This window comes from Humulus lupulus, chromosome 2 (genome assembly GCF_963169125.1).
Source record: "Humulus lupulus chromosome 2, drHumLupu1.1, whole genome shotgun sequence".
NCBI classification, from domain to species: Eukaryota; Viridiplantae; Streptophyta; class Magnoliopsida; order Rosales; family Cannabaceae; genus Humulus; species Humulus lupulus.
This window is the reverse complement of record NC_084794.1, coordinates 290750579-290767889: the sequence shown is the minus strand read 5'-3', so window position 1 is coordinate 290767889 and position 17311 is coordinate 290750579. Positions and strand designations below refer to the sequence as shown.

The 17311-nt window shown below is 35.5% G+C and overlaps 2 protein-coding genes and 1 long non-coding RNA gene across 3 annotated transcripts; all 3 read left to right on the top strand.

The window, feature by feature from the left end:
* The first annotated feature begins 6347 nt into the window (after positions 1–6347).
* Positions 6348–6818, top strand: LOC133815681 (uncharacterized). Its single transcript, XM_062248491.1, has one exon. The coding sequence runs from the start codon at positions 6348–6350 to the stop codon at positions 6816–6818; it is 471 nt and encodes a 156-aa protein (XP_062104475.1).
* A 5708-nt stretch (positions 6819–12526) lies between these two features.
* LOC133815680 (putative glycine-rich cell wall structural protein 1) lies at positions 12527–13000 on the top strand. Its single transcript, XM_062248490.1, has one exon. It carries the CDS (start codon positions 12527–12529, stop codon positions 12998–13000), a length of 474 nt encoding a protein of 157 aa, XP_062104474.1.
* A 2175-nt stretch (positions 13001–15175) lies between these two features.
* Positions 15176–16933, top strand: LOC133816789 (uncharacterized). The gene is made up of 4 exons (XR_009885466.1): positions 15176–15310; positions 15392–15467; positions 15936–15997; positions 16716–16933. It is a non-coding gene; the product is annotated as an uncharacterized LOC133816789 (long non-coding RNA).
* The last annotated feature ends 378 nt before the right edge of the window (positions 16934–17311 follow it).

Below are 17311 nucleotides of genomic sequence, written 5' to 3'. Positions count from 1 at the left end.
TATGATTATTTCTTATGTATGTTTTCTAAAAAATAGTAGGGATGTCTAGTAGTTTTAATAGTCCAAGGTTTTAGAAATAGTTGGGTCATTACACCTATGTACCCTATGATCTACCCAAGACCAAACATGAAAGTTATCTATGGAATCCGGGAATAGGATTTGATTGTCGGGCTTGTGCTTAAGTATAGAAGGAGACCACATGGCCGAGCTAAGTATTACTTTACCTCCACCACCCGAGCTCGAGGCCTCGTCTTGGGTTCATTTCCCGAGGTGGGTTTGTCGTGACAGCGAGCCACAGAAGGACGGGCCCTTGAGCTCGACGACCTCCATCTCAGGAAGAGCTCCTCAGTGGGAAGTGGCACATGCTCCCACTTAAAATACTTCCGGTAGGCAGTGTCTTCTGTCGATTGATCTTGCTCCAAGAGACCACAGGCTCGGAGCCATTCTTTATGGAGAAGATAGGATAGAAATTGTCGACCATACGACAATTGGAGCAGAGCTGCCTTGTGCTCCACCATTGACTCTGAAGGACTGGGGCGTTGATAATTGACTGAAGAAATGAAGACATGTTATTATTTCGAGCCTAGTCATTAAACGAAAAAAAGGAGGAATGGGTATGAGTACTTACGGATTCGTTGGAATGAGTAGAATTTGGAGGGAGCAAGGCCATCCGTCTAGAAGAAGGCCAGCTTGAAGTTTGGAGGATGGTTTGGCATATCCTCGAAAATCTTCTTCTCCTTTGGGTAGCCCGAGAAATAGTAGAAGCCATTTCCTCCCTGAGCTCGAGAGGGGTTGCTCTTCAAACAAAAGAGATACATGATCTCTTGAGGTGAGGGTCCTACCCACTTCAGCTCGTGGTATAGGGACTTGAGGGTGGATAGAACCCTATAAGAATTGGTCTGGAGTTGGAATGGGGCGAGCCCAACAAAGTCCAAAAAATCCTTAAAAAATGATTTCAGGGGCAGTAAGCCCCTGCCTTCATATGCTAACGACTCCAGGTCACAAGCTTAATCTTGCTATCGAGTTTGCCATCACCCGGGGCATAGCAGGTCCGCTTGTTCGAAGTTACAGGTCAACACATTAGTGTGCCAGAGAGCTTCAGACCGTGGCGAGCTAGAATGTCAGAAATTTGGCCATTGAGGTGACCGAGCTCCAGTAATGTTCTGCTTCGAAAAAAAACCCTCTTGCCGGGTTGGAATTGATGCTGCTCGCGAAGTAGAAGGGCGATCTAAAGGGTCCTCCATCAGCGAAAAGGAAAGTGCACCAGGCTCGTAAGCAACGGTGACTTTGAGTTTGGGATCGAGCGGGATAGGTCTGATCTCAGGGTCCGGATCTGGATAAATCGCGACCCAGAGTTTTTCCTTTTTCTTTCCTCGACTTCATCAATCTGACGTCGAAAATGGGCTCGGATGTCCTGTTGTTCGCACCTCGCATTGTGCTCACATATTAGTCGCTGGTTCCGAGTGAAGGGAGACTCTGGACTGGGAGTTGATGGAGAATAAGGAATTGCGAGCACTGACCCCCACCGATTCTCAGAGTTCTGTGGCATCTAGCAAGAAAGAAAAGGGTGAAGGCCAGGCATACAAGAAATCAAAGTATAGTTTTGGTGATTCGAGCTTGAAGGTTCGAGATCACAGAGTAAGTTTGATCGAGACCGAGATCTCGAAAGGATAGATCGAATTCAAGGAAGAATCCCGAACTATTGTAAAGTTTGGGCTTCGAGCGTGTACTTGATGCAAGACTGGGAAAGTGTGGATTCATTTTAAGAATCCTAGATTTTTAGGAGAAAAGTTGATGGTTACCCAAAAAGGTGATAATTTTGGGATTTGTGCAATTAAAAACCCTAATTCATAACCCCATTTCTTGTCTTACACGATACACTACCTATAATCTGAAGACACCCCATGTTTGTATTTTTTACACTAAATATGGGTTTTAGAACTATGTTGACAAAGATTTTGAATCAAAAGTTTGTGCTAAGAAATATTGCTAAAACTACCAACTATAGCATACATTCATACAGGAATGAAAAACACAAAAATCCATGAAGAAATAAAAATACGAGAGTCAAGAACAAGAAACTTACACATAGAAGCTTGCGGGTACAGTGAGATCGACGACTGTAGTAGCGGTTGCAAGAAAGCTTTCATGGAGTCAAAAATGCCAGGGGTATTATGTCTCTTCGGTTTGGAGAACATGCAAAGATGAAAATGGAATTTTAAGCTCTGGTTTTTTCTCTCTCTGAGGCTTGAAGCGCAAAAGTGAAGAGGAGGAAGATGGTATAAACATGTATATATATCCCAAAGGGAGGTCGAGGGTCGAGCTAATCTCGGCCATTGGCTGGATTTGTTATTCGATCAAACGGTCGGTGCAAACGTGATGATGGCGGCAAAAAGCCAAAATGCGAATAGACGTGGGTGTGGTGAAAAAGTACTCGAGTACTCTGATTGAGCAACCCGTGGCTGATGCGTGTCCACACTTGAGTGTAGTAGGTGGCTCAGTTTTCGAAATAGGCAGTTCAAAAGTTTCCTTCTCATAGGACTCGAACTGATACTTTTGACGGGGCAAAATGTTACACCCAGATTTCGAGAATGGAGATTTTGATCTTGAAATTCAAGCTCGTAAGATGTAAGCTCGAAATAAGCATATTCATCATGTAATCAGCATTGATGAGAAAGTCAAAGACAATCTCGTTAAGTAGTAAATGCGACAACTTCGGGATTGGTGAGCTCATAAACTATGTAGTCTCGAAGGTGTTTTGAGACTATAAGTTAGGCTCAAAACTCACAATGCTTGTAATGCCCCGGATTCCCTAATGCGGTTTAATGGTTGGATTAGTAGGCCGGGAGGGCCATAACTGTTTAATTATGCCATTAAATGAATATATGCATGTTTATGTTAATTATATTATAATATGATGTTATATGCATGCATGTGGGTCCACATTTCGTTACAGGGGTGTTTTGGTAATTTGGCCCGTTGATGGCGTAATTGTATATTTGTATGCATGTCGGTGACATATTGTTGAGACCACATTATAATGTGGGTTTGTTCGAGCTATTCGGCATAAGACGAACTTGGAATATTAATTAGCGGTTTAGTCATAACAGGTTTAAGTTCGGGACTCAGGATGAGTCTCGGGGTGATTTTAATGATTAAAGCGTTACCGGGAATTAAAGGGTAACCGGATATAAATTATTGATGTTTGAGAATAGCGAGAATTGAAGAGCGTTAATTATGATTAACGAGATAGGAGGGAAATACCAATTTTTCCCTTGGGAGCCTTTAGAAACCTTTAATAGACCTAGGGGTATTTTGGTCTTTTTACCCCTAGGATAGATATAAACCATTTTAGGCTGTTAAAGAAGTAGAAAAACATAGCATCCTTAAGAGCCTTCCCGTAACTTTTCTCCTTCAGTGTTCTTTGTGATTTTTGAGCTATCTTTGAGGATGCAAGCTTGGGAAGTAAGCCTTGGGAGTTTGGGAGTGTGTTCCACCCTTGAAGAGCATCATAAGCTGAGCTTGGGGTAATTTTCTAGCCATTGAATTCTCTGGTTTGCCCTGTTTTAGTTCTATTTTGCAGGTGTGATTTCTAGGTTGAATACTTGGTTTTGTTAGGATTTTTGGCTAGGGTTCTTATGGTTGTGATGTTTGGGGTATGTGAGGATGGTTTTTGGGTTCATTTGGCACCAAAAATGGGATTTGGAAGCATTGGAAACAGGTTGGAATCGAAGGAGTCGAAGAAGAAAGTTTCAGGGGAGTTTCAGTCTGGGGGTAGCGCTACAGCACCCACCCTAGGGCGCTATAGTGCTACACAGGATTCTTTTGGGCGTTTTGGGGGTTCTGAGAATAGCGCTGGGGCGCTAGGGAGCAGCGCTGTAGCGCTCCTCTGTTCCTCCAAAGTCCCGTTTTGAGTGTTTTGAAGTGTTTTTGGCTTAGGGTTTCAATCCTTAAGGCCCGGGATCGAATCTACTCACCGTGTGGGCATGTTTCTAGGTCCCGAGAGTGGGGTTTAGGTTAATACCCTTTCATTGTTGAATTTCATTAATGGAGGTTATAATTGGTTATGATTAGGTAACCGCTAAAGAATCAAAGGTCGATCGTTATCAGGAGTCGTTCTTGTTTTATTCTCGCTCAAACTTGGGGTAAGAAAACCACACCCTGTGTATATGACATGCATGATTATTGTTAAGGCATGTTGGTTGGTAAATGTGGACATTGATTGCATATTAAATGCTTGTGTATGGCACTGATTTGTCAGGGACGGTACTGGTCGCGTATCACTGACCTAAGAGTCAGAAACGGCATAAGCGTCCTGAACGTAGGGCCGAATGAAGATTAGATCTAATCGATATCAGCATTGAATGACTCTAAGGCATTAATGTTGGACCGACCCTAAGGTCGATGAATCTTATAAGCACTTGACTAGTCTAAACTAGTTACTCAGAGCCAGGGCCTAAGGTCTAAGTGACTGTTTGTCACATGGCTAGGGAGCGGAATCCCATGGTTATGACTCTATGGTCATGAGGTAGGTTATGTTGGTGACCAGTCATCATGCACCTAACCTGTTTAAGCTAGTGAAATGATCACTTATCTAAAGCCCCGGTGACCTATCGTCACATGGCTATTGGGAACGGAACCCACCTTAGTGACTTTTGCGACTGTCATTTCTCTATTTTAGACTGAAAGTCCTGAATGATTATTATGATCATTGTTGATATTATATCATGCTATATTGTGTTTTCTTGCTGGGCATTGGCTCATGGGTGCTATGTGGTGCAGGTAAAGGAAAAGAAAAGCTCACCCAGCCTTGAGTGGAGAGCTTAGGCAGTGTTGTGTACATATGTGGCCACTTGACCACCACGGCCAAGAAGTTATCGGAGGAACTAGGGGGTTTACCCTATTTTTGTCGCTTAGGTCGGCGGGTTTGTAAATTTGAAACAGTAATGACCATTTTGAGTTGTAGATAACTTGTAAATGTTTTTATGGGCCCATGTACAGTTTTGTGTACTTAATAAAATATATCATTTCCTTTTTATTGGTTTTCCACCTTATCCTATTAATAACACTTAGAGCACGCTTTTAACCAAAAGACTCGGGTAACGGGTCAAATTTTCGATTCACCGTAACTGTTCTGGGGTAACCAGGGCGTTACAATGGCAATAGTTCAACACTTTTATAAAATCTTCTGATTCATTTCCTGTCCTCAGACAAGGCGATTCGAGCTCGAGTATTGTGAGCTCGAAGAAGATGGTTTTGTCAACATTACTTGTCGACAACAGAGGAGAACCGAGGTTACAATCTCGCGGAGGGTGAACGACCTCGAAGGCGTATGAGTCAAATGCCTACGCTCGTAAACTGTGTGTGTACATATTTATTGTTGTAAAATCCCTACGTTTAAGGGATTTGATGTAATCTGTTACTAATCCCAAATATCATGGGATATAACCGCGTACGTACCAATTAATGCATTTAATGACATTTATTTTAATTGATTTATATTATATCAACCCGAATTTTGTGGGAAGATATTTGGAAAATCACTCTATAAATAGAGTTGGAGGATTCATTTGTAAAAAAGGAGAAAAGAATACTGGGAAAACTCTGTACAATTGCTTCCAGAAAGCCATCAGAGAATTCCAAGAAGTTAATACAGATTCGTGGACTAGGCAGATTTTAACTGCTGAACCACGTAAAAAATCGCGTCTATATTATCTGTTTCCTCTGATATTTAAAGTTTAATTACTCTTCTTTTCTAAGTTGATGAAAAACGGCGTCAACACCCTAAACATTGTAGAATTTAACAAAAAAAAAACCCTTAAAACCATTAAAACATTATTTTTCGAGATCGTAGCCCATGATAATCACAAATTAATAAATATCAAAATTTTGTATACAGCTAGCTAGTCTCTGCCGAACAATCTCGAAAAATATATATTCTCGTAAATCATTAATACCACTAATGTGCAGATCGAGTCATCCTCAGAAAGTATATAAACACGAGTCACAAACTCAATCGATCAATTTTGCTGGCACTTCGTTAAAACGACATATCATTTTAAGATGATCATCATCAAACATGGTTAAAATTAAATGCCACACTTCTCTTGATCATGATTCAATTCCACCTAACTCTGATCCAAAATTCAAAGAATTTCTCTTATCGAGAATCACAGCACAACCCAATTAAGCTCTCTTTATTAATACAAAACGCTTTAATTTATTACTCACCCAACTGTCCCCCACTTTCTCAACACATCACACCCTCTATATAACCCTCTTCCATGCATGCAAATCTTTCTCATCTCATCACCACTCCAACTCTCAACTTCAATATTATATAGGCTATGGAGATCAAGGGGCTCGCCATTGTTGTCCTGGTACTCTTTGTTTCATCACGTGCAGCCTCACGTGACATTCCTAGCAACACTAATGCCGACGCGATGACCAACCCAGTTGCTCATCAAGATCATGATCAGCACCAAACCGTTTTGCATGCAAATGCGCCGGTCAATCAGGCGGAGTCACCCAGTGCTGGGGGACTCGGTGACAAGAAGAACTTCGTCTATGGTGGAGTCGGCGGCTTTGCCGCGATGGGTGGCTACGCCGGCATGGGCGGTGCGTTGCCAACTCTTGGTGGTACTGGCTCGATTAACAAATTTGGTGGGATTGGTGGAGCTGGTGGAATAGGAGGTGTTAGCGGCATAGGTGGGCTGCCTACTACTGGTGGACTCGGCGGACTTGGTGGAGCAACTCCGGCCCTTGGTGGTGGTGTTGGCGATGCTCCTCCAGCTGGCGGTGGCATTTGGCATCCTTGATCGAGTAATGGATATTATTAGCTAGGGTTTCTTTCTGGCTTATTAGGGTTGTTCCTTGGACCTTTGTGTGTTTGTTTTTCTACGTTAATGTGTATGTGTTTTTCAGTGTTTTGTACCCCTTTGAATTTGAAGTAACTAATATTATTGTGGTACTATGATCATCAGCAATATATGTTTTCCTTTTTCCTTTTTAATTAATTAATAATTGTTATTTTATATTAATGAGTACTTTGGCTTAATTATTTCTCGTTAAGTTTATCATCTTTTTTCTCTTCGACAGTGGTTCTTGTATTTCAAGTTAATTTTGGAAGCTCCATCACATTTGCAGCCCTATAAATTGAGTATAATAATTATTGGTGAAAACTAACATCGATAGAGGGCCGGTAGTTCAAAAATATATAATTATCACTTTTAGGTTTTTATAATATGGTAAATGACAACAATAAAACACATAAATGTTGTTAACAAACTATATATATAAATAATATATAATATATATCCGGCCATGCTAATTATGCTTGAACCTCAGATTATTATTTGTTGATTCTAATCCACTTTTACTATAATGTTTCCACTAATTAAAAAGGAATGAATAAAAAATAATCTGCTTGTATATTGCAACAAATTCAAAAACAAAAATCTTGAAAAGCTCATTTATATCTACCATCTCATGATGATCTATCTATATAAACCTCATATTTTCTTACTATTCTCCAATGTTTAAAAATCACTGAATCGGGGCATTATTATAGTACCCAACACCACAAGAAGTTGATATATCGTTATTGATGTAATCCAAGTACTACTTATTTAAGTATTATAAAGTATCATTAACCAATCATGAAGTGTTATCTCATACGGTATTGGACACCTTAAGGTGCTAAATAACAACACTCTTTATAGAGCACATAGTAGAGGTTGTTGGCAAAGAAATGTAGCCAAAGGGGTTGTCACTGGTTTACACAAGTTGCCCTTCTGAATATTCCAAGCAATTAATAAGTGGCAAAAACTTAGCGTAAACTTTTAGAGAATTACTAAGGGGTACCACTGGTGCCCAACACCACAAGTAGGTGACATACTGCTATTGGTGCAATCCAATATCGGGTCCCACTTATTTGAATTTAATAAGGATTATGGGGTATCGCTAACCAATCATGAGGCGACACCTCATGTGGTGTTGGGCACCTTAAGGTGCCAAATAGTAACACTGGTAAAAATTATATTTTATAAAAATCAATAAATAGTTCGTTAATTTTAAGAGAAGGGTGATTAACAGCTACACCAAAATAGTGTAAAATGTAATTTTTACTGAAAAAAAAAACTACTTAATAAATCACTACTTATTGAACTTTCACCTCTAGAAAAATTACTTAAAAACTTTACTATTTAGTTACAATTGAGTAAAAAAATATGTTAGTGAATTGTTGGTAGATTTGATCAACCTTAATTATTCTTACGGATGCATATGCTGTGTGTTAATAATATTAATGAACAACCAGAACTGATGATCACCTATCCCAGAATCCCTTTTGCATGGATACCATCTGTACGGCTTCTGCAACCAACACTTTATGTTTTTCCATTTGATATTTTAAAGTGTCCAATACCTCTTATTATGTGGACCCGAAATTAAATTGGACCAATTATCTCTCCTAAAATATATATATATATATAAACCTGTATAACTTTGAGTCTTGAGTTAATAAGAGTGTGGGAAAATATTTTTTTTTGTTTCTAATGAAGTATACGGCTATAATATATATTATCAAGCCAGCTACAGCTACTACTATTTTAATCTATATATGTTTCAAGTTCTTATTACCAGATCATCCATACATATGTGTGTGTATATATATATATATATTTACACAAATTGTTTGTTAACTTTTTTTTTTCTTAATATATATATTGTGACTCGGAGGTCTGGCAAAAGTGAGAAAACTAAAATAGCAACTAAAATTGATAATGTTGATCTTCAAATAAAGTTACATGCATTTGATCGAACTGAGATAGCTAGGATAGGAAATAGGAACACATATTATTGAAAGAAGAAATACACCAAATTTTTCAATACATTGGGAGGCATGCAATTATACAATAACATCATGACTACTTCCTTCAAGCCCTACCGGCCACCACCGCCACCGCCACCCCCTCCACCACCGCCACCTTTGCCACCACCTCTTCCTCCTCCTCCTCCTCCTATGCTACCACCACCACCACCATAGCCGAAGCCTTCGCCGTATCCACCTGCATTGCCACCTCCTCCGCCACCTCCACCTCCACCTCCACCTCCACTGCCACTGCCGCTATCTCCATCTTCGACATCGCCATTATTTCCTTCTCCTTGATCATTACCATTTTCTGGATCACAATCAATCAACTTTCTACGAATATTGAAAAGGTAATAATATTTATTATTATTACCATTGTCAGCCAATTTCATGCAAAGGCAGGCGCCATTTTTGTCGAAGGACAATAACGTGGCTGACATTAATGGTAGCAGGAATACGAAGAAGCTGAAAGCAGAAGAGAATCCCTTCATATTTGATTTACAATAACCAATAGTAGTGAAAATGTTTCGATCGAGAGATATCAATATTATCAGTTCATGATTAATTTATGTGATGTTTTCTTCTCTTAAAGGCCAATATAAATAGATTCGTTGCATGCATGCATTGATGCACGTGGACGACGACCAGATATTTGTTGACTGCCAAAGATTGATATTAGCAACGTATATATTTAGTCCGTGACCCGAATCAGAGCATATATATATATAAATGTTTGTTTGGTACGTAATTACAAAAAGCCTTTCTTATGTATTTTTTTTCTTTTCAAAATTGTATTATGGGAAATGAGAATAAAGAACGTTTTAAAAAAATAAGAAGTGTTTTTGGTTAATGTTTTTTAAAAATAATTTTTTAGTTTTATTTTTTTAAAATTTTAAATAAAAAATTAACAAATATATTTATAAAGAGAAAAATATTTTGAAATTTTGTAATAAATAATGAAATAAAATAATTTGAAAGAAAAAATGATGAAAAATAAGAAATGAGAAAGTAAGGAAAGAAAATTTGAGAACAGCAAAAAATAACTTTTTGTTGTTCTCAAAATTTACTGTTTTTTGTAATTTTGTTTTTAAAAATTGTTTTTTGAAAACAATGTCAAATACCTACACTTGTTTTCAAAAAATAACTTTAGCTTTTAAAAACAAAAAACAGTGTTTTAGTTAAGGTATCAAACACAGTTTAAAAACAAAATCCATGCTTTCTGGATTTTCAAATTTTCAATTGTTATATTTCCACAACCTCTTTTTTTTAAAGAATAAATGGAAAAAATATTAGCTGGCAAATTCTTTAAATGCTAAGCTAGCTGTGTTTTTGTGAAACAAATATCTAAAGAAAATATAAAATTCTGTACGTAATTACTAGGCAAGCAAAGATGATTTTAAGAAAATATAATAATAAATCTACAATTTAAAAAAATTTGTTTGATAGAAAACTATTCTTTGTTATGTGTATTCAGTATATTAAAATAAAAATGATACACATCACGAGAACTTCTCGTGATGATTTTTGTAACTCTAAGAATTTCTACGTACCACGTCATTTGAATTTCTAGATTATTACCTTTTGTTTTTCAATCTTCTTCGTTAAGATCCCAGCAAAGATGCAAGTTTGGCTTTTTTGTTATTTATTTAAAAAATATGCAGATATAATTCAAATCAGCCTAAACCTCTTAGAGAAAAAAGGACACGTCTCAGTACAAGTTTATAGAAATAATTACAAATATATTAATACTTTATCATTTTTTTACACCAAAATAGCCACTCTTTTCCCAATATTATTCGATAATGCCTTCCTCCTCCTCTCACTAGCAATTTCAATACAAAAGGCAATTATCAATGAGTAACTTATTATGATCCTAAAAGTGGATTGATATCCTCATATATCTATTAGATATATGAGACACTCTAATATATTTTATAATATATTTTATTAGCATAAGTAGGGGTGAACATTTGACCCGAAAAACCCGCAACCCAAAACCCCGTTTTTTGGGATAACCCATCGGATTCGGGTTAAATCCGACCCGAACCTAACAAAAGTCGGGTCGGTTTCGAGTTTTAAATTTTTTAAGCTCGGGTTTGGGTTCAAATCCGAAATCCAGAAAAAATGGTATTTTTGAAAAAAAGTGTAAAAAAATGGTATTTTTATAAAATTTGGCTTTTTGGCCCAAAATCAATAGTCCCAGCCCAACCAGAAATCAAACCCGAAATCTGAAGAAGAAAAAAATGGTATTTTTGAACAAAAATGTAAAAAAATGGTCTTTTTGCAAAATTTAGCTTTTCGGCCCAAAACCCAATAGGCCTAGCCCAACCCGAAATCCCACAAAAACCCGAATTTTTCGGATTAGTTTCAGTACTATTTTTCTTCATTAAAAACCCGCAAAACTCGAACCCAATGCACCCGAAATCCGAAAATCCGACCCGTGTGCACCCCTACGCATAAGTATTTGTTTTGATTGGAATTATATTTTTAGTTAGAATGAAAGTAACATCAACTTCTCAGAGCCAACACTTGGTATCAGAGAGGAATGATTCTTTGAGAATGAAGAGAGTGACTGTCGGGGAGGAAGAAGAAAAAGAAAAGAAAATTAATTTATTTAAGTGTAGGTCCATTAATTATTATAAACTTTTTTTTTGTCAGGTCATTTATTATAAACTTAATACTTTATATTTTTTTTCTTTTGATCTGAAAAGTCTCAGGTATCACAATGATCCTCCTGAAATACGATATTCCCACATGTATTATAAGTGGTAGTGTATTTAATCAAACCTACCTGGGTTTGATGATGAAAGTATTGAACACAAATCTCCGTTTTATTTTGCAACTATTTATTTATTTATTTTTATTTTAGGTTTTTAAATTTAAGCAAAATCATTTTACTTTTAAAATTATATTTTAATTTTAGTTATTTTATATAAAGACTATAAACGAAAAAAAGGTAATGTGTTAGCCACATATCACAAAATAATGTATTGTCGGTGTAAAAAAAATTCAATAACCAAAAAGTTAACTTGTAGGGCACAATTTAAGCTTTTTCTTTGCAAATATCATGCATCTCTAGTCATCTAATATCTTTGCAAAGTTAACTGTCAATCTTCACTATATATATATATTATCTTTTGCAACACTTGAAACACTCAGCTTTATATAAGAGAAAATATTATTTTAACCCTTCTTTTTCTCGAATGTGCGATCAAAATAGTATCTTAATCTTAATTTTAGTTAAAATATTTTCAATTATAATATTAATTTTTGGATCATTAGTATTGCAATGAGTTCAGAGAATCATAAAGAGTGATCGATAGCACCCGAAAATGATATATTATATTTGAAATTTTATTTTCACCTGATTGTTAGCGATGAAATTTGTACAGCGTACTGGAGAAGAAACTGATATTTTCGTTGTATATATATAATAATCAGATAAAACTAGCTCATACGTTCAAACTTTTTTTTAAAAAAAAACGGTAAAGTAAAAGTATACTAGTTCCTATACTAATACAAACAGTCCTATGCCGTCATAATTTTTGCAGGATTTTGTGGTCCGGTGTTTTTCTGGTGATATATATCTATATATATATATATATACATTACATGGCAATGCATAGAGAATACCAACCCCAGTAAGACATTGATATGGCTTATTATACAATACTAGTTTCTTCAACTTTCTTACTTCTGATCAGCTTCGCCTTCTGCGTCCGCTCTCAAGTCCCTCAGCCAATACCATCGCCCACTCAGGACGCGCCTCCGGCTGGTGGAGGTGGCGGCGGCGGTGGTGGCGGAAATAGTACTGGTGCGGGCAGCTCTGGCTATGGTTATGGTTCTGGCGAAGGGTCTGGCAGCGGAGGCAGTGGTGGTGGTGGAGGTGGTGGTGAAAGCAGTAGTGGACCTGACGGTGGATCTGGCTTTGGCTCTGGCAGTGGCTGTGGAACTGGCAGCGGCGGCGGCGGAGGAGGAGGTGGAGGCGAAGGTGGTAGTAGTGGAGGCGAAAGTAGTGGCTTTGGATTTGGAAGCGGCTATGGTTCTGGTTCTGGGGGTGGACGTGGTGGCGGAGATAATGCTGGCGTTCCATGGGAAAATAGGAAGAGTTTGACAGTTCATCACTAAGTTTAATATATATATTTATATATATATACATGTTGTCATGTTATGTTGGTTCAAGAGGATGTGTCATAAGCTTATATATATATAAATAAGTGTAGTGTAACATGGCAATTTATATATATATATATATATGTGTGTGTAGTATATAGGCACAGTGTTCGTGTGCTTTTGTTGTTGTTCTGGCCTTTTGACTCTTCTTAAATTTTAATATGTACTTAAGTTGTATCATTCTCTATATTTAATGATGAAAGGGCTGTTATAAAGTTGTTTTTTTTAATATATGATGCTACCTAAATTAAAATGAAACATTTTTATTATGATATATAAAAATGTGTTGTGTTTTTAATTAGAACAAATAAAGCTAGTAGCATCATCTTAATATTTATTTTCTAAGTTTTTTATAGTGTTTGTGCATCTTAATCTTTCGTATGTCAATTTTTTCTAGTACATCTCCAATCCATCACTTAAAAATATATACAAGCATTTTAAGAGTTGCCATCTTCCACCATAAATATTAGTTTGATGCAGTTTTAATTTTACAACAACTTGGTGTAGATTAATTCCGCATTATTTCACTATTGTACTTCTAACCATTAATACTAAATATTACACCAAAAAGTAATTTATTTTATAGAATATATATTCTTCTTTTTTCATTCTTTAATTAATTTAGAACAAATTATAAATTTTCCTTAACTATTACAACTATTTAGTCTTACCTCTGTTTTTTATTACAAAACCACAGTCCACAATTAACAATTTTTTCTAGAATTATTAAAGGTAGAAAATACTATATTTGTAAAATATATTACAGAAAATGAGATAAACTCAAAGTATGATGTACTATAATACTATATTATATATATAGAAAAATACTGTTACAGATACCCTGTAAAACAGACTGAAAAAAGACCTATTGGTAGTTCATTTTTCTGTTTTTTTTTGGCAAATAGATTAGTTGTAATTTTTCTTTTAATATCACGGTGTATATTGTAATTACATGAGACTTTTTATAAATTTTTAAGAAATTTTGAATAATTTAGAATGTCGAAATCGAGATTCAAACAACTTATTACACATACATATATATATATATATAAAAAACCAAAATATTGTGCAACATGGTGTTTGAAATTTTGATTTACACCCTAAATTATCCATAATTTCTTAAAAAATTATGGGAAGTCTTCTATATCTATAATATTCACCGTCATACAAAAAAAATTGGGGTTATAATTTATCCATGTACCAAAATAAAAAAAAGACCTACCAATAGGTGGAGACCTACCACAGTCTTCTCTTATAAATTATTTAGAATTTCTTAAAAATTTGTAGGAAGCCCCATAACTAGAATATCTATCGTGATATAAAAAAAAATTAGAATTACTCATCAGCGAAAAAAAAAAAAAAAAAAAAAACTTAATGACATACCACGGTCATTGTAGCACCCACATTATTTTGATATAATATAGTCAATAATTACATGATTGCATTGCATTACATATCATACAATATGTATAATTTGAGCATATGCATATTCTTATAAGTGTTTTCATGTATAAGTATAAAAGTTGTGTATGCGATGTCTATATGTATGCTCAATATTATTAACTTTGTGGCATTTGAGTTGTCTTTTATGGATGTTTGATGTGCTCAAGATATAAGAAAGTATGAAAAATATGGTCAAGGCATGGAATTAAGTGATGAAAGTGAGATATAGAAGGCAAAATAGGTTAAGTAGTGAAAAATAGTACAATGTCGATTACTAGTATTTCGGTGTAAAATTGAGTATTTATGGATTTACCAAATGTAATCGAGGTATGATTAAGGTCTCATTGATGATGTAAAAATGGTTTTAGAACCATTAAATCAATTCTTGATGGGAGGTATACATAATCAGTGGTATTGATGCAAAGTCAAAACGAGCTTAGCATAAGTGCGCTACGCTCGATCGGGTAAGCATAACTATTGGGTATGAAGTCATATGGATCTAAGGTTTGGTGTGAGTGTTTTACACATAAGGATAATAGGCCTAGCAGATGATTGAGTCGAAATTATTGAAGTGATAAGGTTTTCATAAGTCAAAAGGTGAAATGATGAGATGAAAGGTGTCAAATTTTGATACAATAAGGCTAAATCATTGAAAATAAAGAATTTTCATCAACCTTATCACTTTGCACGACCATTACTCTGAAAAATAGAGATAAAATAAAACCAAAAACCATTTCTTGGCTGGTTTGAAGAAATTCTAAAGAGATCCAAGTGAAATCAAAGCCAAAGAAGTGGATTAAGCTTAGTTCTAACCTTTTTATGGTAAGTTATTGTACTTGGAAGTTAAACTATGTTTTTTAATTTTGCTGAGAGCTTATCTATGGTGTTTTATCTCTTGTTAAGATATTTCTTGGTGGTTTCCAAGTGGTTTGAGGTTTAGAAAAGCTAGAAGAGATTGTTTTCGCCGAAAAGTTGCTCGGTAAGTGAAATTTTGTGTTTTATGAGGTTTTTGGGGTTCTTGGAGTACAAACTGATTTTTGGTTATTTGATTGAGTTTATAAGAGAGTATATATATTTATAAATGTTTGAATAGATGTGGAGACTCATTTAATTTGGGTGATGATCTAAGAGATTTGAATTTGATCAAAATCGGTATATGATAACTTTATGATGAATCATGTTGGTATTTGGGATATATGTTTATGGCAGGTTATTTGATGTTGATTATTTGTTGATTTTGATATTTGAGGATAGCTAAAATTAAGGGGAAACTCTGTCAAAATTTCCCCAAATGTCTAAGATAAATCTAATGCTCGATCTAGGTGGTTTAAGGCATTTTAGGCATGTTTTGGGTATGAAATTTGATATGAAGTTTTATGGGTATTTTTAAATGAGAGTTCAATGTATTACTGCCATCATTATGATGAGAAATCCATGCCATTGTCAGGATAAGCACATCAATACCTAAGACACCACTTGTTACACGGTGAATTATATTTTGGACAGAAGGTAAGTAAAGTACTCAACTGCAACACAAGAATTACATGTTATGTGAAAGTATGCATTATATGAATATTTTGTGAGTAAGTGGTATTAACATACATTGACACTTCATCATAAATTTGTATGCATGACATAATAGTGATATGGTAAATTATTATATGATATAAGACCATGCATGATATTATGATGATTAATTATATGATGCATTTGCAAGTTTTGTGCAACATAAAAGAAAGTTGTAATAAGAAGTTTAAGTTCAGTGCCACTGTTTTGAAAAGGCAAATGAAAGTGTTAATAAGTGTAAACGGAGGCCTATAGTAGGCTTATAGTGGCTGCCCAATAATTTGGGCTAGGTTTTAGTAAACCAATTATATTGTTTGCCATGTTTCCGTTTTTATTTCTCCTCCATATGAGTTATTGTTATATGTATTGACACCACAGTGTGTGACCGCCTTAACTCTTGAGCCCGACGGGACAACGATGGAATAAGGTTTTTAATGTGCCCTACTGTGGTGATGGCTAGTCGGAGGAGAACCCATGGGATTTTATATTATATGTGTAACAAGCCCTGCAGGCATTGACCAATTCAAACAGTGTGCACAATATTAAGGGGCCCAAAATTTAAAAAGAAGTTGTGTATGTCCATTGATATTGGATAATCATTAGCATTGCATGCATTACTTTGCTTACTGAGCTTTAGGCTCACAGTTGTCTTGTGTTGCAGGTAGAGAAAGAAATGTGTGAATGACATGAGGAGAACTGAAGCATGGTCCTGACCCTGATTTGTGCATATGAATATATCGACCTTTGTGGGTTATTTCAGTTTATCAATGTGATATTTGTAATAAAGTGTGAAGTTATGTTTTGAAAATAAATTGGGTTATTTAATACTTATGTATAATATGTTTGAGACACACTTTATGTTTAATATAAATAATGTGAAATAAGTTTTCAAGATTAAAAAAAAAATGTTCAGACTTCCGCAGTAAGAAATTATGATATAGTTTTAAAACGTAACACCTCAGATATGGTTTTAACTAAAATATGTGAGGGTGTTTCAGTCATCCCTTATAAATATATATAAATAAATAAATAAACTAAAGATATATTTAATAGAGTGACCATGTTTGCAAATAGGTAACGTGGGAGGGTATTTTTGTAACACAAAAATATATAGGGGTAAAACAAGACAAGTGTAATAGTTTAGCGAGAATTTCACCATTTAAATTATTTTTACAAATTAATTAAAATATTTTATTGATTAATTACTAGGGTTTTTACCGGCGAAAATACACAATGCTTATACGTTGTTCCACTTTT